The 23,775-nt window shown below is 48.7% G+C and overlaps 1 protein-coding gene across 1 annotated transcript in view; it reads left to right on the forward strand.

The window, feature by feature from the left end:
• Positions 1 to 9,492, forward strand: part of LOC146076039 (chloride channel protein ClC-Kb-like) — an 83,626-nt gene extending 74,134 nt beyond the window's left edge. The window contains exons 14-22 of the mRNA XM_083185832.1: positions 4,142 to 4,355; positions 4,485 to 4,618; positions 4,988 to 5,124; positions 7,127 to 7,172; positions 7,710 to 7,771; positions 7,906 to 7,974; positions 8,264 to 8,368; positions 8,507 to 8,593; positions 8,905 to 9,492. Coding sequence (XP_083041958.1) covers positions 4,142 to 4,355; positions 4,485 to 4,618; positions 4,988 to 5,124; positions 7,127 to 7,172; positions 7,710 to 7,771; positions 7,906 to 7,974; positions 8,264 to 8,368; positions 8,507 to 8,593; positions 8,905 to 9,078 — 1,028 coding nt within the window. The 3' untranslated portion in view covers positions 9,079 to 9,492. The remainder of the gene's footprint in view (positions 1 to 4,141; positions 4,356 to 4,484; positions 4,619 to 4,987; positions 5,125 to 7,126; positions 7,173 to 7,709; positions 7,772 to 7,905; positions 7,975 to 8,263; positions 8,369 to 8,506; positions 8,594 to 8,904) is intronic.
• Positions 9,493 to 23,775: the final 14,283 nt, after the last annotated feature.

The raw sequence follows: 23,775 nt of genomic DNA on the forward strand, positions 1-23,775 counted from the left end.
TACAGGGTGTCAGTGTGATTTTGTGCACTATTTTTTACACTGCAGAACTACAAGTGCCAGCGGGCCCTTTAATGCCCCGCATGCTGGGACTTGTGGTTCCCCAAGTCCCAGCATGCGGGGTAGGCTTGCTGGGACTCATAGTTCGCCAGTGTAAAACAATAGTTTTCATTCTTTTTTTTACACAAATCATCAGCTCCATGCCCACAGCCCAGGGGCATGGAGGACAGCCCCGGACTATCAGCATGGGCTGGTAAGTCCTGGAGGGGGGGGACCCCTTCATTGGGGGGGTCCCCACTTCCCCAGGACCCCTGCCCATGCTGACCAGCCAGGGGGTTAATGCTTTGGCCGGGGGGACTTGTATAAAAAGTCTCCCCCCGGCTGTGGCATTACCCTGCTGGCTGGTTGTGTCCGGTGCTGGTTCTTAAAATACGGGGGACCCCTAGTCACTTTGTCCCCCGTATTTTGGAAACCAGCGCCGGACCTTGAGTCTGGTGCTGGTTTCATAAAATCAAGGGGACCCCTATTTGTCGGGGACCCTGATTTTATGTCACCAGCACCGGCTCTGTGAGCCCGGGGCTGGTTACACTCGGGCGGGGGACCCCGCGCTCGGTTTTTTTTTTAATTTAACCATTTGTTTTATTTTTTACAGCAGAACCCTGCACGGAACATTGCGATCTGTGCAGGGTTCTGGCTAATTCGCCTAACAGACCCAGGTCTGAAATTAGTGCGAAAATTAGTCACTTAAAAAATGCGATGTGCAAATGCGCATAGCATTAAATAAGCGACTTGTATACTTTTCTGTGCGCAAACATCTGGATGCGATAAAAATGCAAATTAATCTCGCATTTTTATTCACCAGACCTTTACGCACAAAATATGCGATTTCAGCCCCTGTGCGCATCCCATTAAATCGGCGATTTAATGGAAAAATGCGATAGCGCCATTTTGTGGTCTAATTACCGCAAAATCGCGCTAATTGCAGAGCATAGAATGTCACCCAACATGTCAAAAACAAACCTATGTGGCTTAACAGCAAAGTCAAATTTGAAAAAGAATGCAATACGAAATGTAAAAATACAATCAAGATGGATAAATTAGAGACTGAACGTAAAATAGCCGCAGATAGCAAATCTAATACCAAAAAATTCTACAGTTATATAAACGGGAAACGGTTAAGGAAGGAAAATATTGGCCCACTAAAAAATAAGCAGGGTACCCTGGTACTAGAAGGAAAAGAGGAAGCGGAATTGTTCAATGAATTTTTTGCTTCAGTATTTACAAGGGAGGAATCTTCAGAAGATCTCCCACAGATTAAATGCTCGGCTCTTGATTGCTCCCAAACTGTGTTTGAGTGAGGAAATAGATGTTCCTTTAAAAATTATTGCACTTTGTATAGAGAGTTTCAAGGGGTTAGTTACCATCTGTATTTATTGAGTTTGCAGGTCAGTCCTTATCCTCCTTATGAGTATATACTGTGCCTCCAGATATATTTAGATTTCCCAGGGGTGATTGAATAAAACCCCCACTGTACCTCCTGTGTTGGAGGGAGCGTTTTCTACTGACAGGCTCTGTCGCAGTTACCGGGGTTTGTGTGGATGACAGTGAATTATGCACCAGTGTTCAGTTAGTTACGGGCTTTCGGCTGGTGCGCTGATAGTGCGCCGCACAGCATGCGCCGGTCCTGGTAAATGACACCACTGTCCATCTGGCCGCTCGCTCACCACGGCGTCCAGACCAGTCTGTCAGATGTTTGGACGTGCAATCAGCAATTGGGACTCTGGGACAAGAGTAGTCCACCAATAAGGAGAGGATGGACGGGGCACAGGAGGATTCTCTGGAGCTGAAGGTGACATGCTGGTATTTTATATATTATTCAAATTTGGTTTTGCGCTCTCCTATGATAAACCATTTATAGCAAGTAATTAAACACCAATTTACTAAAGGGATCTGCACTTCCAATTTTTTGGTGATTAGAAGTTTATTATTACATTTTTGCACACTAGCACTGCGCCCGATCTCTTTTTCTTTTGATATGCAGCACATTACCCCTCTCCCAATCACCCCATGGTATATACATTACCCCTCTCCAAATCACCCCATGGTATACACAGCGCGGTACCCCTCTCCAAATCACCTCATGGTATACACAGCGCAGTACCCCTCTCCAAATCACCCCATGGTATATACATTACCCCTCTTCCAATCACCCCATGGTATATACATTACCCCTCTCCCAATCACCCCATGGTATATACATTACCCCTCTCCCAATCACCCCATGGTATATACACTACAACACTCCATCACCCCATGGTATACACAGCACTATAACCCTCTTCCAATCACCCCATGGTATATACAGCACTATACTCCTCTCCCAATCACACAATGGTACTCTCTGTCTCACTGTCCTCCTCAGTGTCTCTCCCTCTCTGTTCTCTCCTCACTCTCTGTCTCCCTGTCCTACTATCTGTCTTCTCACCCTCTGCCTCCCTGTCCTTCTCAATGTCTATCCCTCTCTGTCCTCTCCTCACCCTCTCTCTCTCTCTCTCTCTCTCTCTCCATGTCCTCCTCAGTGTCTCTCCCTCTCTGTTCTCTCCTCACTCTCTGTCTCCCTGTCCTACTATCTGTCTTCTCCTCACCCTCTGCCTCCCTGTCCTTCTCAATGTCTATCCCTCTCTGTCCTCTCCTCACCCTCTCTCTCCCTGTCCTCCTCATTGTCTCTCCCTATGTGTCCTCTTCTCATTCTGTCTCCCTGTCCTACTATCTGTCTTCTCCTCACCCTCTCTCTCCCTGTCCTCCTCAATGTATATCCCTCTCTGTCCTCTTCTTACCCTCTCTCTCGCTGTCCTCCTCGGTATCTCTCCCTATGTGTCCTCTTCTCATTCTATCTCTCTGTCCTCCTCAGTGTCTCCCTCTCTGTCTTCTCCTCAATCTCTGTCTCCCTGTCCTCTTCAGTGTCTATCCCTCTCTGTCCTTTTCTCACCCTCTCTCTCCCTGTCCTCCTCACTGTCTCTCCCTCTTTATCCTTTCCTCACTCTATGCCTCCCTCTCCTCCTCCCTGTCTCTCCCTCTGAGTCCTCTCCCTACCCTGTTTCCCTGTCCTTCTCATTATCTCTCCTCACTCTGACTCCCTTTCCTCGTCAGTGTCTCTCTCTGTCCTCTCCTCACTAGTCTCCCTTTCCTCCTCAGTGTCTCTCACTGTCCTCTCCTCACTCTGTCTCCCTTTCCTCCTCAGTGTCTCTCACTGTCCTCTCCTCACTTTGTCTCCCTTTCCTCCTCAGTGTCTCTCACTGTCCTCTCCTCACTCTGTCTCCCTTTCCTCCTCAGTGTCTCTCACTGTCCTCTCCTCACTCTGTCTCCCTTTCCTCCTCAGTGTCTCTCTCTGTCCTCTCCTCACTCTGTCTCCTTTTCCTCCTCAGTGTCTCTCACTGTCCTCTCCTCACTCTGTCTCCCTTTCCTCCTCAGTGTCTCTCACTGTCCTCTCCTCACTTTGTCTCCCTTTCCTCCTCAGTGTCTCTCACTGTCCTCTCCTCACTCTGTCTCCCTTTCCTCCTCAGTGTCTCTCACTGTCCTCTCCTCACTCTGTCTCCCTTTCCTCCTCAGTGTCTCTCTTTGTCCTCTCCTCACTTTGTCTCCCTTTCCTCCTCAGTGTCTCTCACTGTCCTCTCCTCACTGTCTCCCTTTTCTCCTCAGTGTCTCTCGTCCGCTCCTCACTCTGTGTTTCCCTTTCCTCCTCAGTGTTTCTCTCTGTCCTCTCCTCACTCTGTGTCTCCCATTCCTCCTCAGTGTCTCTCTCTGTCCTATCCTCACTCTGTGTCTCCCTTTCCTCCTCAGTGTCTCTCACTGTCCTCTCCTCACTCTGTGTCTCCCTTTCCTCCTCAGTGTCTCTCTCTGTCCTCTCCTCACTCTGTCTCCCTTTCCTCCTCAGTGTCTCTCTCTGTCCTCTCCTCACTCTGTCTCCCTTTCCTCCTCAGTGTCTCTCACTGTCCTCTCCTCACTGTCTCCCTTTCCTCCTCAGTGTCTCTCGTCCGCTCCTCACTCTGTGTTTCCCTGTCCTCCTCAGTGTCTCTCCCTCTGTGTCCTCGAATTGCCCTCAGTCACTGACCTGCTTCCTTATTACCTCTGTGTTCTCTTGCAGGTGCTGCAGCTTATTCTGGAGCTGTCACTCACACAATTTCGACGGCTCTGCTCGTATTTGAATTAACAGGACAAATGTCCCATATTCTTCCTGTGCTGATTGCAGTTCTTGTAGCAAATGCCATCAGCCAAAGCTGCCAGAACTCATTTTTCGACCTTATAATCATAATAAAGAAACTTCCTTACCTCCCAAAACTGGCGATGGGAAAGAACAGGTAACATGGTCTGGAGGAGAGGGCTGGTGACCCTGGTGGGAATGATGAGACAGTCTGGCTTGGGTATGAATGTGGGGAACTAAGGGCAGGCTTATGACTCCTGGCAGTCACACTCTCTGTCATTCCTAGTGCTCATGATGTGTGTGCTGAGGACTTCATGGTGACGGACCTGCAATATCTGGTGCAAGGGTTTAAGTACAAGGATATCCGGAGTCTCCTGAAATCATCTGATTTGAAGCAGTTCCCCGTCGTAGATGCTGAAGGTTCTTCTACCTAACTTTATTCAGATTCTTCTATCTTCTGCTCTGTCTTTATCCTTTATGTACAGTAACCATCTCCTTTATATGGCCCAACCATTAACCAACCTCCAAGTTGACTGTCAACCTAGACACTGTCTTTAGGCCCTCTAGATTCTGCTTCTAGAAGTCTGTAACACAGTACATAGCCAGGCCTACAAAGACAATGTCCTGATCTTGTCCTGATCTCGAGCCGGCTGTATGTGTCTACGTCCGACAGGCATCCAATTGTGTCCCCCAGCATCTCTCAATCACCCTATGTCCCTGGCTATCAGCAGAGAATTGTCATATGTCTCTCCAGCATGTCTTATTCCCCATCTCTCTTCCTTCCTCCAGATTCTAAGATCCTCCTTGGCTCTATCAGCCGGAAAACTCTCAGCAAGGTCCTGTCAGATCAGCTCAGCACAGAGCGGAGGATCCAATACATGATGAACCAGCCCGGGACCAACATGGACAATAACCTAACAGTGACTGTGAGTGAAAAAGATCAGCGGTGGATGGAGGAGATGTTGGGGCGTGTAGTGGGGGATACTTCAGGAGTCAGATCAAATAACGTAGTGTTAGAGTAGTGATAGGCAACCTAAACACCTCAGTGGCCACATTGGCCCATGTTCTTATGCTCAGTAGAGATCTGCAATAGTCCAGTAAAAAGCACGGATGGGTCTCCTGTTGTCTTTCACATTGTCAGAGTGAGTATGTAAAGGAACCGAGGTGATGGAGCAGCTGGAGGTGGAAAGTAGAATGACCAGAGAGAAGAAAGCTGTAGGGTAGAGGACAGTGGTGAGAACAGGAATATGAAAGAGCTGCTGGGGGTGGAGAGAGGAATGATCAGAGAGAGGGAGGGCTATAGGGTAGAGGACACTGGTGGGAACAGGAAGATTATAGAGCTGCTGGGGGTGGAGAGAGGAATGATCTGAGATAGGGAGAAGGACACTGGTGGGAACATGAAGATTATAGAGCTGCGGGGGCTGGAGAGAGAAATGTTTAGAGAGAGGGAGAGCTATAGGGTAGAGGACAGTGGTGGGAACAGGAAGATGATAGAGCAACTAGAGGTGGACAGAAGAATGATCAGAGAGAGGGTCAGCTATGGGGTAGAGGACAGTGGTGGGAACAGGAAGGTAATAGAGCTGCTGGGGGTGGAGAAAGGAATGATCAGCGAGAGGGAGGGCTATAGTGTAGAGGACGGTGGTGGGAACAGGAAGGTAATAGAGCTGCTGGGGGTGGAGAAACGAATGATCAGCGAGAGGGACGGCTATAGTGTAGAGGACACTGGTGGGAACAGGAAGGTAATAGAGCTGCTGGGGGTGAAGAGAGGAATGATCAGCGAGAGGGAGGGCTATAGGGGTAGAGGACAGTGGTGGGAACAGGAAGGTAATAGAGCTGCTGGGGGTGGAGAAAGGAATGATCAGCGAGAGGGAGGGCTATAATGTAGAGGACGGTGGTGGGAACAGGAAGGTAATAGAGCTGCTGGGGGTGGAGAAACGAATGATCAGCGAGAGGGACGGCTATAGTGTAGAGGACACTGGTGGGAACAGGAAGGTAATAGAGCTGCTGGGGGTGAAGAGAGGAATGATCAGCGAGAGGGAGGGCTATAGGGGTAGGGGACGGTGGTGGGAACAGGAAGGTAATAGAGCTGCTGGGGGTGGAGAGAGGAGTGATCAGCGAGAAGGAGGGACATAGGGGTAGATGACGGTGGTGGTAACAGGAAGGTAAAAGAGCTACTGGGGGTGGAGAGAGGACTGATCAGCGAGAGGGAGGACTATAGGGGTAGAGGACAGTGGTGGGAACAGGAAGGTAATAGAGCTGTTGGGGGTGGAGAGAGGACTGATCAGCGAGATGGATGGCTATAGTGTAGAGCAGGCATTCCCAACCACGGTCCTCAAGGCACACCAACAGTGCAGGTTTTGTAGATATCCAGGGTTGAGCACAGGTGATTTAATTAGTATCTGAGGGATTCTGATTAAACCATCTGTGCTGAAGCCTGGATATCACTAAAACCTGCACTGTTGGTGTGCCTTGAGGACCGTGGTTGGGAATGCCTGGTGTAGAGGACACTGGTGGGAACAGGAAGGTAATAGAGCTTCTGGGGGTGGAGAGAGTATTGATCAGCGAGAGGGATGGCTATAGTGTAGAGGACGGTGGTGGGAACAGGAAGGTAATAGAGCTGCTGGGGGTGGAGAGAGTAATGATCAGAGAGAGGTACGGCTATAGGGGTAGAGGACGGTGGTGGGAACAGGAAGGTAATAGAGCTGCTGGGGGTGGAGAGAGTAATGATCAGAGAGAGGTACGGCTATAGGGGTAGAGGACGGTGGTGGGAACAGGAAGGTAATAGAGCTGCTGGGGGTGGAGAGAGGACTGATCAGCGAGAGGGAGGGCTATAGTGTAGAGGACACTGGTGGGAACAGGATTGGGCAGCTGGATTTGGAGCAGATTTTGGAATGACATTTTGTGTGATCTATTTTTCCTATATTTCAGTCTTTGGGGGATTATACTACCGGCAAACCCAAACTGGCCAGATCTGGTGAGTACGTATGCTATGTCTGTCTATTATCTTACGTTACCTTCTCCAGACATTATTATCACAGAGCCACTGTGCAGCCACATTGTCACCTGGTCCTGGCGCATCAGCCCATGTGTGGCGGACATTAAGCATTTCCAATATCATATGGGGTTGTAGGAGGGATACAAGGTGTGCCCACGTGTGGCATAGACAGAGGAATGGACTTACCAGGGCGAGGGTAGACCGGGTAATAGAGCCGCTGTCATAAGAAGCAGAGAAAGTGGATGGTCCTGTCCCTCGTGGGCACGTATGGGATACGTAGGGGAATGCCTCTTCTATGACACTGTGGTGGCAGACAGAGGACCACCAGTAGTAAGTGGGTGTCTACCAGGAGGATCACATATTAGGTGGTGCGCTAGTGTTACACACTATACCACTCTCTTGTACATGCTCAGACGAGGGACGGCAGGTCTCAGTACGTCAGAGTCCATCGTTCTGTTAGCTGGAGAGTTTGTCCTTGCTGAGTGTAACTAACCCTATATTCCTCCACCTGGGCAGACGAGGAGAATGCAGACACGCTGTACAGCGCCCAGGACACTGTGACCTACGAGAGTGACGAGGTGAGAGGCGATCACATCCTAGAACCCTACACAGCAATGATCCCTTACATGGTGACACCACTGCTGGTTGTAGTAGCGCGAGTGCTAGAGCAATGGGACTCGCTCAGCACAGACTGATGTTATCTCATTCCCAGATGCAGAGGCAGAGGCCCGAAGGCCGCAGGAGGCGATCGTCTAAGTTCAGGAACCACTACCTGAGAATGGTGAGTGGAAGGGAATGCTACGTGTATGATGCACAGACCTACAGCTTGCCCCATATTCCAGCATTACAGGGGACTAGTATTATCGGCCTCCTCATAGCAGCTTGCGTCGTGTCACAACGCAGTGGGCCCCATTCACTGTCTTATCGCACAAGTCAGCGCTGTGCAGACATCATCGTATTCTTCTATACATTGACACCTCATTGCACTATACTGTACACGAATAGGGTAACACAATGGGGCGGACGTGTATGCAGTTGTTCCAGGTGATGAACGCCTGTGTATTTTACAGGTGGAGGAGTGGGAGTGCCGTCAGCTCAACGAGGTGGTGGTGGCCGAGGAGCTGACAATCAGTCCGGCTCCGTACAGACTGGTGGAGAAGCAGACTCTGTACCAGGTGAGGTCGGGGAACACTGATGGAGGGCAGGAGACTGCTCAGCGAGTGTTAGAGAGGGGCAGAGACAGAAGATACCCCCTACTTCATTCTCCTGGCAGCGACATAGGAGGCTGCAATAACTCTCTCCTGTCTCCCCAGTGCTATGACCTGTTTAACCTCCTGGGGCTGCGCACAGCTTATGTCACCAGTACAGGAAGGCTGGTGGGCGTGGTGTCCCTGACAGAGGTAATTATGACATCATGGGCGAGATTTAGTGGGTTTACTGTTTTTGAGAAAATGCGATTTTTTTTCTCAAATCGCCGTTTTTTAATATTGCATTTTTGCCGCGAATTTGCATATTTAATGAGGTGAGTATTCCGGCATGAAAAGTGCGATAAAGTGCGATAAAGTGCGATATAGGGTGATTTTAGACATAAAAAAGTGCGATTTTTTTTAGTCATGAAAACAATGGAATGGTCCAGATGAGGTCATAGCTCCTGTGCGTGATGTCACTGATGGGTATCGGTCTGATGTCACACATCTCTGCCTTTCCACAGCTGAAAGATGCCGTCCAGGGAACAGTGAAGGGAACGTTCACCTCCCGGGTGACCCACCAGGCTGAGGACAATGGGCAGGAGAGCTATTCCTTGCAGCCCCTGGTGCACCTACCCCCAGAGTGTCAGACGGAGGACAGCGCGCCTTCTCCCAGACCACCGCCGCCATCATCGTGAGATGGACTGAGAGCAGCTGACTCCCCGCCACGTCAGTGGTGACTGTATGGGGTCACCTTACTGCTATTCTCTGTATGTGTCATGTATGTCACCTGCTGGCCGGCTGGGGCGACAGGGTCTCACGCTATATCCTACACCACAGACCTTGCACTTGTGATAACGGTCGTCCTCACGTATCACATGATAGCGGTGATGTTGTTGACCCAGATGACGCACTCGGGATATTATCACATACTGAGATAGGGCTAGGAGGCTGCGCTATACCTGATCATCCCACTGGGGGCACTGCAGCCCTCTCAGGTCAGACAGAAGATCAATGCTATAGGCTGGATACATTTATCTACTTACCTCAATACGTGGCAGCACGGCGTGGCCAGCACATCGGGGGCTCCAACCCCTTCCTCAGGGGCAAGAATGGCCAACGTTATATATGTATATAGTTTTATTGTCCTATTAAAATGATAATTAACCAATGACATGGTGCTATAACTATCATGATTGTGTATGTACATAGAGATTTATCCCAGAACCGATACCGCGATCCGCGGGCGATGAAGACGTTACAGGAACATCACACAGCTGCTGGATTGACTCTGTCACCAATACGAACACCTATGACACAAGCAGTAATTGTACCATGTACGGGACTGTCACTGTCAGCAGTATCCTGACATAGGCCCTTATTGAGATAGTTCTCAATATGGGCAAAACCATGTGCACTGCAGGTGGGGCAGATGTAACATGTGCAGAGAGAGTTACATTTGGGTGGGGTGTGTTGAAATTGATATCTAAATTGCTGTGTAAAAATAATGCAGCCAGTATTTACCCTGCACAGAAACATAATAACTCACACAAATCTAACTCTCTCTGCACATGTTACATCTGCCCCACCTGCAGTGCACATGGTTTTGCCCATTTTGAGAACAAACTTGTACTGTGATCAGATCTGAATAAGGCCCATTGTACATGCCGTGTGAGCATGATAAACCTTATTCATGGGGTTTTCATGCATGTAGAAAGTTATAGTGCCCAGGCGGCATAAACCCTATAAGTGGTATAATACCGGTACCACTGATCTCGGCACTGCGGGCATAGTGGGACACTTTGGTGTTGGTGATACTTGTGTGCCCGACCAGAGGTGGGCGCAGCTGGCACACATTCATAAGGTCAATATGAGAACGCCAGTGTAAGCATTCTGCAATAGTGTGCGATGGACGGAACACTAACTGCGTATCTGAGCCCTGGTCATGTGCACTGGGAGATCCCATGTCTCCACACTCATTGCACCATCGGTCACAATATCGACTCCTAGAGCAGACCCTGCCTGTTGCACGGCCTCCATTGTAACCTTATTTATCTACAGTGTCTTATATAGCGCAGCAGATTCCGTCACAGCGTCTTATATAGCGCAGCAGATTCCATTACAGGGTCTTATATAGGTTCCGTTACTGGAGGTAGAAGGGCCCTGCTGCAAGCTTACAATCTATAGGGACATACAAGGGAAACAGAAGGACAGGCACCAGTAATAGCATAGCAGTCCCACCAAGTTACAGTGTCTTATATAGCGCAGCAGATTCCGTAACAGCGTCTTATATAGCGCAGCAGATTCCGTTACAGTGTCTTATATAGCGCAGCAGATTCCGTTACAGTGTCTTATATAGCGCAGCAGATTCCGTTACATTTTCTTATATAGCGCAGCAGATTCCGTTACAGCGTCTTATATAGCGCAGCAGATTCCGTTACATCGTCTTATATAGCGTCATATATAGCGCAGCAGATTCCGTTACAGTGTCTTATATAGGGCAGCAGATTTCGTTACAGTGTCTTATATAGCGCAGCAGATTCCGTTACAGTGTCTTATATAGCGCAGCAGATTCCGTTACAGTGTCTTATATAGCGCAGCAGATTCCGTTACAGTGTCTTATATAGCGCAGCAGATTCCATTACAGCGTCTTATATAGCGCAGCAGATTCCGTTACAGTGTCTTATATAGCGCAGAAGATTCCGTTACAGTGTCTTATATAGCGCAGCAGATTCCGTCACAGTGTCTTATATAGCGCAGCAGATTCCGTTACAGTGTCTTATATAGCGCAGCAGATTCCATTACAGTGTCTTATATAGCGCAGCAGATTCCGTTACAGTTTCTTATATAGCGCAGCAGATTCTGTTACAGCGTCTTATATAGCGCAGCAGATTCCGTTACATCGTGTTATATAGTGCAGCAGATTCCATTACAGTGTCTTATATAGCGCAGCAGATTCCGTTACAGTTTCTTATATAGCGCAGCAGATTCCGTAACAGCGTCTTATATAGCGCAGCAGATTCCGTTACAGTGTCTTATATAGCGCAGCAGATTCCGTTACAGTTTCTTATATAGCGCAGCAGATTCTGTTACAGCGTCTTATATAGCGCAGCAGATTCCGTTACATCGTCTTATATAGCGCAGCAGATTCCGTTACAGTGTCTTATATAGCGCAGCAGATTCCGTTACAGTGTCTTATATAGCGCAGCAGATTCCGTTACAGTGTCTTATATAGCGCAGCAGATTCCGTTACAGTTTCTTATATAGCGCAGTAGATTCCATTACAGCGTCTTATATAGCGCAGCAGATTCCGTTACAGTGTCTTATATAGCGCAGAAGATTCCGTTACAGTGTCTGATATAGCGCAGCAGATTCCGTCACAGTGTCTTATATAGCGCAGCAGATTCCGTTACAGTGTCTTATATAGCGCAGCAGATTCCATTACAGTGTCTTATATAGCGCAGCAGATTCCGTTACAGTTTCTTATATAGCGCAGCAGATTCCGTTACAGCGTCTTATGTAGCGCAGCAGATTCCGTTACAGTGTCTTATATAGTGCAGCAGATTCCGTTGCGCTTTACAATAGTAGACAGTGATAAAACAAACTGGGTAACAACAGACAGACTTGGAGGTAGGAGGGCCCTGCTGCAAGCTTACAATCTATAGGGACATAGGAGGGAAACACAAGGACAGGCACCAGTAATAGCATAGCAGTCCCACCAAGTTACAGTGTCTTATATAGCGCAGCAGATTCCGTTACAGCGTCTTATATAGCGCAGCAGATTCCATCACAAGTCCAGAAGGGAAGCTATATAATACACAAGTGCCTCAGAGGGTTATGTGTGCAGTATATAAATATGATAGGCTGCCTGAAGAGGTGAGTTTTCAGGGAATGCTTGAAAGTTTGGAGGCTAGTGGAGAGTCTTATTGTGCGTAGAAGGGGAGTAACCTACTTAAAATATGGCCACTGTGGAAAACACCCTAATTACACGCCCCTGACACTCCCCTAACATGCCCCTGACACTCCCCTAACACAAACCTGACACTCCCCTAACATGAGTGAGCACAACTGGGATATTTTAAACACAATAACTAATATTCCCAAAATAGTGACAAAAAGTCACCCCTCCTTTTAAGAATAAAAGAATTAAAAGTTACGTTTTAATGAATTATAATAATACTAAACACATTTAAAGAAAGCGTGCCCCAGGTAAGACTTTTTCAGTCTTAGTCTTGCACCTCACCGCAAGAAACCCCCCCTTTTCCAGTAAAGTTCTCTGAAACTTGTTCTGGGAGCACCACCAACAGGAAATACAGGAGATCATCTCTTCATAAAAACCACGTTGGTCTACCTAATAGATAATACTTACAATAGTGTATGTGCGGATTCACACAAACCCCGTTACTCCCCTAACATGCCCCTGCCACTCCCAGATCACACCCCTGCCACTCCCAATAACACACCCCTAACACGCCCCTGCCACTCACAGATCAGACCCCTGCCACTCCCTATAACAGGCACCTGACACTCCCTATAACACGCCACTGACACTCCCTATAACACGCCACTGACACTCCCTATAACACGCCACTGACACTCCCTATAACACGCCACTGACACTCCCTATAATACGCCACTGACACTCCCATAACACACCACTGACACTCCCTATAACACGCCACTGACACTCCCTATAAAACGCCCCTGACACTCCCATAACACGCCACTGACACTCCCTATAACACGCCCATGACACTCCCTATAACACGCCACTGACACTCCCTATAACACGCCCCTGACACTCCCTATAACAGGCACCTGACACTCCCTATAACAGGCACCTGAAACTCCCTATAACACGCCCCTGACACTCCCTATAACACACCACTGACACTCCCTATAACACGCCCCCTGACACTCCCTATAACACGCCCCTGACACTCCCTATAACAGGCACCTGACACTCCCTATAACAGGCACCTGAAACTCCCTATAACACGCCCCTGACACTCCCTATAACACGCCCCTGACACTCCCTATAACACGCCCCCTGACACTCCCTATAACACGCCACTGACACTCCCTATAACACGCCACTGACACCCCCTATAACACGCCCCTGACACTCCCTATAACACGCCCCTGACACTCCCTATAACACACCCATGACACTCCCATAACATGCCCCTGACACTCCCATAACACACCCCTGACACTCCCATAACACGCCCCTTACACTCCCTATAACACGCCCCTGACACTCCCTGTAACACGCCCCTGACACTCCCTATAACACGCCCCTGACACTCCCTATAACACGCCCCTGACACTCCCTATAACACGCCACTGACACCCCCTATAACACGCCCCTGACACTCCCTATAACACGCCCCTGACACTCCCTATAACACACCCATGACACTCCCATAACACGCCCCTGACACTCCCATAACACACCCCTGACACTCCCATAACACGCCCCTGACACTCCCTGTAACATGCCCCTGGCACTCCCATTAAATCAGGTATAAAGCTGTGTACACACGGTGCAATATATTGCCCAGTGTCCCGTTTTCAGCAGCGACCAGACTCTGCCGGGGGAGCCACAGGGGGAAATAGCTGGTCACAGGAGCATGCTCCTGCGACCAGAGACCATTAGGGGCTGAACATGGGAGCGCGCACCACAGCACATACAAATCACTGGCAATATGGTCGCTCAGTGACCATATTGCCAGCGATATGTTCTTAAAATCGCCCCCGTGTGTACACAGCTTTAGAAGTATCTGCTGCGATCCCTCTGTTTCTGGGTATTAAGCTGCAAATATTGAATGGAATTGGGCCCCTAGGTCACCTCCCAGTCTGCACCATAAACGCCCATAGATGGTGGGAAGCTGCTTCCAGTATCGGTGATGTTGCACCTTAGTCTGTGCGTATGCACTCAGGGACCCCACTGCGCTCAGTCAGGCCTAGTAGCCTCAGTCACCAGTGAGACATGGGAGCGTCATTGCCTGGACTATACTGTATTCTGTGTTACCTGCTCCTGTCTCTGGGCAGTATTCAATATAAAATATCGCCATGTGCAGCGAATCCTGTTTAGGATTCGCTGCACACTCGCTGTGTTCCGGAGGGCTGCCTGCCACTCGCTCTCCCTGTATTCAATGTCGGAGGGGCGAGTTGCCCCTCGCGGCAAATCTTAACCCCTGCAGCAGACGAGCGTCCGCGGCAGGGAGCCGTGGGATGGTGGCAGGCAGGGAGATTGAAGTCTCCCTACCTGCCCCAGAACTTTTGTGGAGGGGAGGAGGGCTCCCCGGGAACCAGGCAGCACAAGCTGCCCCCCAGAGCTAGCAGGGGACCGGGTATAGTCACTGCTCCCGATCATGCATATGTAATGATCGGGTGCAGTGAATATATGAATATCTAATGAGCGGCTCGGCTCCCGGCCCCCTGCTGGCTGCTCTGTGTAAAAAAAAAAAAAATTTTTAATTAAAATATATATTCATGTGCTATAAAAAAAATAGCATGCCCTTTCACAGAATAAAATTCCTGATTTTTTTACACCAAACTTAAAACAAAAACCTTTTATTTAAAAAGTTCACGTTCCACTTCTCCATGAAAAGATGGAGAATTGCTACACGGAGAGACATGGCGAAAATCACTCAGAAAGACGCGAGAAGTGCACATTGAATAGGGTTGCTCGCTTTTTGAGAGCAAAAGTCTCCGTCCAACGCGAGAAAAGCACAAACTCGCCATAAAACACGGAGAATTTTTCTCATTGAATACTGCCCTCTGTGCTCTTACTGCAAGATATGACTTTGTATAAAGGTGTTCACATTGTAAATGAACCATTTAATAAAGATGATTTTACATTTATTCTGTGAGGAGAGGACGTAAAGCTGGAATCATTATTGTACAGAACAGTGCCACAGAGGGTTCATTTACCAATAATCACATCCACATTTAGTTACATTGCAGGACACGATTATACTGACACTAAACTGCGTCCGTAATGATCCAAGAAACAGACAAAGAAAAGAATATAATAGGCGCGAGTGTACGCTGTGTAGTTGTCCCAATTACTCTCTGTCCAGGTGTGCGCTGCAGCCAGGGCCGGTGCTAGGTTGTCCGGCGACCCTCCTGCAAACCATACATTTTGCGCCCTTTCACATTGCCATTGCAACAAGCTGCGGCCCAATTGTGGGAGTGTATGCAACATGCGATCCTATGGAGGATCTCGGGTGCATGTACATGTATGCATACACCATCTCAGTGCTGTGCCTGCAAAATGTTGCAGGCACTAAAGGAGCCGATATACACTGCGGGAATCGCATACGTTATGGGCTAGATCACATTGCATTGCATCGCACGGCATGCATGCAATGTGTGTGCGATGCGATCCGAAAGCAGTACAAAAAGTATGTGCAGCACATTACACCCCTCTCGTGTCTGAGGGGGAAAGGAGGGGAGAGAAGGAGGAGATGGAAGAAGAGGGGAGGAGATTGAGGGGGCGGAGTGTTGAGGACTGGCAGTGGCACTGGCACAGCACACTGAGAAGAGGGAAGGAAGGGGAGGTGGCGCTGCTGCCTGTTCGTCATTTGATTGACAGCTGACAGGCGCAGGGAGCAATGGGTAGGGGGGCGGATCCGGACATGACATGTCATCCAGGCATTCACAGACAGCGCTACATGCCTGAGGGGGCAGGTCGCAGGAGGAGGACAGTGTGTGCGCGGTGCAGGGAGCTGCTCAGCCTCTCCATACTGCCACCTGCTGTCAGACCAGCGCTGCGGGCAGCGTACAGGAGGCAGTGACAGTGAGGGCTGAGGCAGCTTTAGCAGAGCAGAGAGGGAGACAGCGCCTTTTCAGCATGGCGCCTACCTGCTTTGCAGGAGCTGCTGAGTGGGTAGCGCCGGCTCTGGCTGCAGCTTCAAGTTACTAAGGTGCTGTTTCCTTAAGCTGTGTACACACGGCAGCGATAGGGGCTGATATCGCTGGGAATATGGTCGCTGGCGACCATATTGCCAATGATGGGAGTGTGCCCCGGCGGTGCGTGCTCCAGTTTTCAGCCCCGTTCTAATCGCTGGTCGCAGGAGCTTGCTCCTGTGACCAGCTGATTACCTCTGCGGCACCGCCTGCAGAGGTGTCTTTTCATCAGCGACCATCTCTGGTCGCCGATGAAAAGGGGGCATTGAGCGATATATCGCTCGGTGATATATCGCCCAGCGATATATCGCCCCGTGTGTACGCACCTTTAGTATTCAAATACAAAATAACACACGATTTGGAGCGATCCCCACACTTAACAAATAGAATCCATTAATCAAATAGGTACTTGTTAGAAAATTAAGAAGATTGTAATAAATCAGAACTATCTCAATATATATACCGTGTTTCCCCGATAATAAGACACTGTCTTATTTTTTTTTCTTGAACAAAAAACACCATAGGGCTTATTTTCGGGGTAGGGCTTATTTTAATGAACATTGACAGCAAATGTCAAAAAACATGCCCCCAGTCCTCCTTAATAAACATGCCCCCAGTCCTCCTTAATAAAAATGCCCCCAGTCCTCCTTGATACAGGTAAACATACCCCAGTACTACTTAATAAACATACCCCCAGTCCTCCATTATACCGGTAAACATGCCCCCAGTCCTCCTTACGGTAATAAACATGTTCCCAGTCCTCCGTGATAAAGGTAAACATACCCCAGTACTCCTTTAAGTCACAATGATGTCCGGCTCTTCTTTGATGTGCCACAGCTCCGTGCTGCAGCCGCGTGATGTGCACGGTGACGTCACACGCTGCACCGCAATGCATCCCTGGGACCGGGAATCGAAGCGGCTTCAGAAGAAGCCTGTGCTTTACCTACACAGCGGAGGTGAGGGGGGTTATGGGTGGTGAGTGGGGGATCAGGGGGGTTTAGAAGGGGTAGAATCTATTGTCTGAACGCCAGATAATGAAATTTTACTAGGGCTTATTTTCGGGGTAGGGCTTATTTTGGACCAGTGTCCAAAATCAAGGGTAGGGCTTATATTCGGGGTAGGTCTTATTATCGGGGAAACACGGTAGCAATTAAATCATTAATCCATATCAATGGAATCACATAAAAAGGCACATAAAACAAAACAATAAAATTGCCAATTCAAATGATATCATGCAATAGATGTGACGACTATTGAGCATATTAATACCACCCTTAATCAGTTACTCCTATCCAGTACATTGGTAGAGTTGGTAAATCCAAATAAACTGCACCTTGAAGGAGCTTTGTGAGACAAGACAGTGTCTATAGCAGGGTTGCCGACTTTTTAATGCTCCTCTCCGGGAGAAGCCCGAAGAGGAGACTTTCCTTACCCGATCGGGGGCGGGGCTTGACGGTGACGTCATTAAGCCCCGCCCCCACTATGGGAAATAGTAGAAATGACGGTACTCTTTACTTAGAAGGGCGCCCATCTCGGCCATCTCGGGCATTGAATGCACTAAAAAATCAGGTGCGATGCGACAGACGAGATGCCCGAGATTTCCCATAGGGAACAATGTTAAATGTCTCAATTGACCCGATTTTCCTGTTCAATGCCTCAATTGACCCAATTTTTCCATAGGAAACAATGTTAAATGGGCCACAGAGGCCAAATAGGCACCCTGAAGTGAATAATGGCCACCCGAATTGTTAACGCCACCCCACGATCAACGTCAACCCGAAGCGTGGCGAGCGCAGCGGTACGCGTCATACGACCTTTTCATACCCCCACTATCCACGTCAGCGTGGAGTTGAGAAAAGAAAGTGTGGCGAGCGCAGCGAGCCACCGAGCCCGAAGCGTGGCGAGCGCAGCGAGCCCCGCGGATACCTTCACAGGTATCCGCGTCCCCTCGCGGGCTTCACAGCTGTCCGCGTCCCCTCGCGGGCTTCACAGCTGTCCGCGTGCGCTCGCCACGCTTCAGGCTCGGTGGCTCGCTGCGCTCGCCACACTTTCTATTCTCAACTCCACGCCGACGTGGATAGTGGGGGTATGAAAAGGTCGTAGGACGCGTACCGCCGCCCCTCGCGGGCTCGCTGCGCTCGCCACGCATCGGGTTGACGTTGATCATGGGGTGGCGTTAACAATTCGGGTGGCCATTATACACTTCAGGGTGCCTATTTGGCCTCTGTGGCCCATTTAACATTGTTTCCTATGGAAAAATCGGGTCAATTGAGGCATTGAACAGGAAAATTGGGTCAATTGAGACATTTAACATTGTTCCCTATGGGAAATCTCAGGCATCTCGTCGGTTGATCGCACCCGATTTTTTAGTGCATTCAATGCCCGAGATGCCCGAGATTTTTTACTAACGATGCCCACGATCAAAATCGTGGGCGCCCTTCTAAGTAAAGAGTACCGAAATGACTGATATCCATGGAGGGGGCGGGGCTAAAATGACGCGATTGTGCCATTTTAGCTCCGCCCCCTACTCTGACACCCGCGGATTGCGGCATTTACACGATTTTCGGGAGACTCCCGGGAATTCCGGGAGGGTCGGCAACCCTGGTCTATAGTGAATCGCTGGTACAAACGTGCAGTCAGATAGAGCAACTGATACACTTACATTAGATGTTGCTTCATTTGTGTCTATAGTGAATCGCTGGTACAAACGTGCAGTCAGATAGAGCAACTGATACACTTACATCAGATGTTGCTTCATTTGTGTCTATAGTGAATCGCTGGTACAAGCGTGCAGTCAGATAGAGCAACTGATACACTTACATTAGATGTTGCTTCATTTGTGTCTATAGTGAATCGCTGGTACAAACGTGCAGTCAGATAGAGCAACTGATACACTTACATTAGATGTTGCTTCATTTGTGTCTATAGTGAATCGCTGGTACAAACGTGCAGTCAGATAGAGCAACTGATACACTTACATCAGATGTTGCTTCATTTGTGTCTATAGTGAATCGCTGGTACAAACGTGCAGTCAGATAGAGCAACTGATACACTTACATCAGATGTTGCTTCATTTGTGTCTATAGTGAATCGCTGGTACAAACGTGCAGTCAGATAGAGCAACTGATACACTTACATCAGATGTTGCTTCATTTGTGTCTATAGTGAATCACTGGTACAAACGTGCAGTCAGATAGAGCAACTGATACACTTACATCAGATGTTGCTTCATTTGTGTCTATAGTGAATCGCTGGTACAAACGTGCAGTCAGATAGAGCAACTGATACACTTACATCAGATGTTGCTTCATTTGTGTCTATAGTGAATCACTGGTACAAACGTGCAGTCAGATAGAGCAACTGATACACTTACATCAGATGTTGCTTCATTTGTGTCTATAGTGAATCGCTGGTACAAACGTGCAGTCAGATAGAGCAACTGATACACTTACATCAGATGTTGCTTCATTTGTGTCTATAGTGAATCACTGGTACAAGCGTGCAGTCAGATAGAGCAACTGATACACTTACATCAGATGTTGCTTCATTTGTGTCTATAGTGAATCGCTGGTACAAACGTGCAGTCAGATAGAGCAACTGATACACTTACATCAGATGTTGCTTCATTTGTGTCTATAGTGAATCACTGGTACAAACGTGCAGTCAGATAGAGCAACTGATACACTTACATCAGATGTTGCTTCATTTGTGTCTATAGTGAATCACTGGTACAAACGTGCAGTCAGATAGAGCAACTGATACACTCAGAGGCGTAACTAGAACTTTGTGGGCCCCATAGCAAAATCTGTAATGGGGCCCCCCAATACCACCACTATTACACTTTATGCGACACATCGCAATTTCCATTACACATTATGCAACACACCGCAGTGCCCGCAATTACACATTATGCAATCCACCCCAATGCCTATTACACATTGTGACACACCGCAGTGCCCACCATTACACATTATGCAACCCACCCCAATGCCTATAACACATTATGTGACACACCACAGTGCCCGCCATTACACATTATGCGACACACAGCAATTCCCACCATTACACATTATACAACCCACCACAGTGCCCGCCATTACACATTATGCAACCCACCGCAGTGCCCGCCATTACACATTATGCGACACACTGCAGTGCTGACCATTACACATTATGCGTCCCACCGCAGTGCCCGCCATTACACATTATGCGACACACTGCAGTGCCCGCCATTACACATTATGCGTCCCACCGCAGTGCCCGCCATTACACATTATGCGACACACTGCAGTGCCCGCCATTACACATTATGCGACACACCGCAATGCCCACAGTCAGTCTCACAAATCAGCAGCTCTTAGGTAAATAGCTTCAAATCAGTCAGTTTTTAATAAGTGAAATAATGAAAATGTTTGCAAATACATTAAATAATAAATTATATATTAAGATTGCTTTGCAAAAATATAGAATAGTTCAAAATAGGCGTCTAATGCAGGTATTGATTCAGGAGATATTTATTGGCAATAATCTTAGTGTGATCCTCATATTACCCAATATATTGCCATATTGTTGTTGGCAGAGTTGGGATTTAATCATAGGCCACTTTTGATGTAAATCGAAATATCTCCATAGACAGGTGCTATAAGCTTGTTATTTGTGTGAGTACATTCAGTCATTGGTTAATTTATGAACAAGTGAGCACAATCAAACATGAGCCCCCCCCCCCATGAACAGATAGCTGAGCTCACCAGCGATATTATATGATGATGATGCAGCAGCAGCAGGAGTCCTCCCTCCATCGGCCGCCCTCACTGCCTGACTCTGGATCCCTCGTGGCAGCGTGTGTCCGCTTGATCCTGTGGATGCTTGGCCGCCTGCCTAGGCTTCCGGAATTCTCTCCCTCCCATGCAGGACCGCGCGGATGGGGCTCACACGAGCAGCAGCTGCCGTGCGCACGAACTCGCGAGATGATGACAGTATCATCTCGCGAGTCAAAGGGCACGGCGGCGGCGTCATCATTCATCCGCCTCCGCACCAGCCAGCCTGCCCGGCTTCTCCCCCAGCACTGCCAAGCCCGGCGCAAGCTGCTTAAATGGCAGTCGTGGCGGCTCTTTTAAGGGATAATATTATAGTACTGGTCATGGTGCAGGGGAGTGCTTGGGGTCCGGGCCCCCCCAGACGCCGGGCCCCATAGCAGCTGCACCCCCTGCACCCTCGGTAGTTCCGCCACTGGATACACTTACATCAGATGTTGCTTCATTTGTGTCTATAGTGAATCACTGGTACAAGCGTGCAGTCAGATAGAGCAACTGATACACTTACATTAGATGTTGCTTCATTTGTTTCTCTTTTTGTAACAGTTACATTTATCCAAATTCTTTGGGGATTCCGTCATTGGGTCACCAGCAAGTTGTTAGACAGTCATTAGGTCGACACCAGTACGTCGCATGCATTTAGGTCGACATGTGTCTCGGTCAACATGCAGGAAGGTCGACATGGGTTAGGTGGACAGGGTCATTAGGTGGACAGTCATAAGGTCAACATGGGGTTTTTCACTGTTTTTTTGAGCCGACATGTGCTGACAGGCGGTATATGATGCCCTACCAACCACTAGGGCGTGCTGGGAGAATAAAATAGCCCGAAGCATGGTGACATTTTTTTGCCGATAAATCGTCCGATATCAGTCCGATGTGCGCTCCCGTGGATCTTTTGCTAAATCTTCTGATCTTACGTGCTGTACGAAAGATCAGAAGATTTAACAAAAGATCCATAGGAACGCACACGGGATCTTAATCTTTGGTAAAGACCTGCGCTGGCCTGAAATCTTTTGTCCTGGACGTACAAAAGATTTAGAGGCTAATTTATGCGAATATCTTATGATCGCAGATCTTTCTAGTGTGTGAGCACCTTAAGGGGCACAAAACATATTCCTTACATTTACCACACAACAAATATAAAACGTGACCTCTCAGGCGCTCCACATAGAGGTGTAACGGGGCTTCTCTCCCATGCATCAATCACATGAAAAAGAGGGAATAAGAATGCAATAGTGAAGCAAGTTATTTCAAGTTTCCCTCCCCCTTTAATGGACAATTCAATGACACATACATAAAAACAATTTCATCTTATAAAAACAAACTACAATAAAAATATAAAGTGCTGTGTGCAATCACGGATCTTGTTATCCAAGTAGGACACGGGTGGATAATTACCAAGGCCCTTATTCTAATCGGATCGGTACGGCCCGCGTGCGGCCGTACCGCCGATGTTTTTACTCTGCACATGCGCAGAGGTGAATCTGCGCATGTGCAGCCCCCTTCGCCGCAGACGTATTTCGTCCGCCGCAAAGGGGGCGTATAGGGGCGTGAGAGGCATCATGCCCTCATTTCCCTATGTGTACGCCCCGCGTTTCATGGGCGTTCCCATGCAAACGCGGGGCGTATGCATGGTAATGAGGCCATGACGCAACTCATGGGGGCGGAAAGCTGACGTCGCCGGATGTCAGCTTTCAGCCCCCATACAAGCTACCACACGGACGATTGTCCGTGTGGTCTCAGCTTGCGGGAGCTGCCGCGGCGTGCGGACCTGCCTTCGATGGTCGACGACCATCGAATGCAGGGGGCAGCTCCCACCATGGTGGAGGCGTAGCCTCCACCATTTTTATGCGGATCGCCAGCCGTCCGTGTACGGACGGCCGTGGCGATCCGTAGGGTGGGCGGGGATTGGTTTGTGCGGCCGGAGCCCCGTGTGCGGCTCTGGCCGCACCAACCAGAATAAGGGCCCAAGTTTGTTGGGAACTGGAAATTAATCCGTTCCTTCAAGCGCATGCAACACTATTTAACAGTGGTGTTGACACTGAGCTCCTGGTATATGATCCCGGTCCTTTAGTCTCCGTCCGTCACCAGCAAATAAGTATAAAAATCGCCAAAGTTCACCAACGCGTTTCGTCCTATTATCAGGACTTTTTCAAGGTGTACCAACTGAAGGCAATCTTTTTGCTTATATACCCTACTTCCGCATGCCGGCAGGACCCTAATTAGCGTTATTCCTACAAGTCCCATGGTCCTCTGCCGGCATACGGACTTCTGGCCCGCACGCCAATGCGAGCCGGGTTACCATGGGGACGCTGGCGTTCTGACGCACCAGGACGTCAGGTCCCGATACCTCACATCCGGGATACTTTGTTTTGATGCGTCATATCCGGGTTCTCATAGAAACGATAGACGTACTGCTTGGGTCTCTGATCCCCGGAGCTTGGCGTATTATGGTTGCCAAGGTGACGCTCTTTCCGGACATTCACCATTTCTTCTAGCCTCATTACCTCTTTCTACCTCCATGTTTCCTTATAGAAGGGAAAGGTACAATAAATAGGTATAAATATCTCATAGGGTAAGTCTTTGTTGTTTTATGACTTACCCTATGAGATATTTATACCTATTTATTGTACCTTTCCCTTCTATAAGGAAACATGGAGGTAG

The sequence above is a fragment of the Crinia signifera genome, chromosome 4 (genome assembly GCF_055691185.1).
Source record: "Crinia signifera chromosome 4, ASM5569118v1, whole genome shotgun sequence".
Taxonomy (NCBI): domain Eukaryota; kingdom Metazoa; phylum Chordata; class Amphibia; order Anura; family Myobatrachidae; genus Crinia; species Crinia signifera.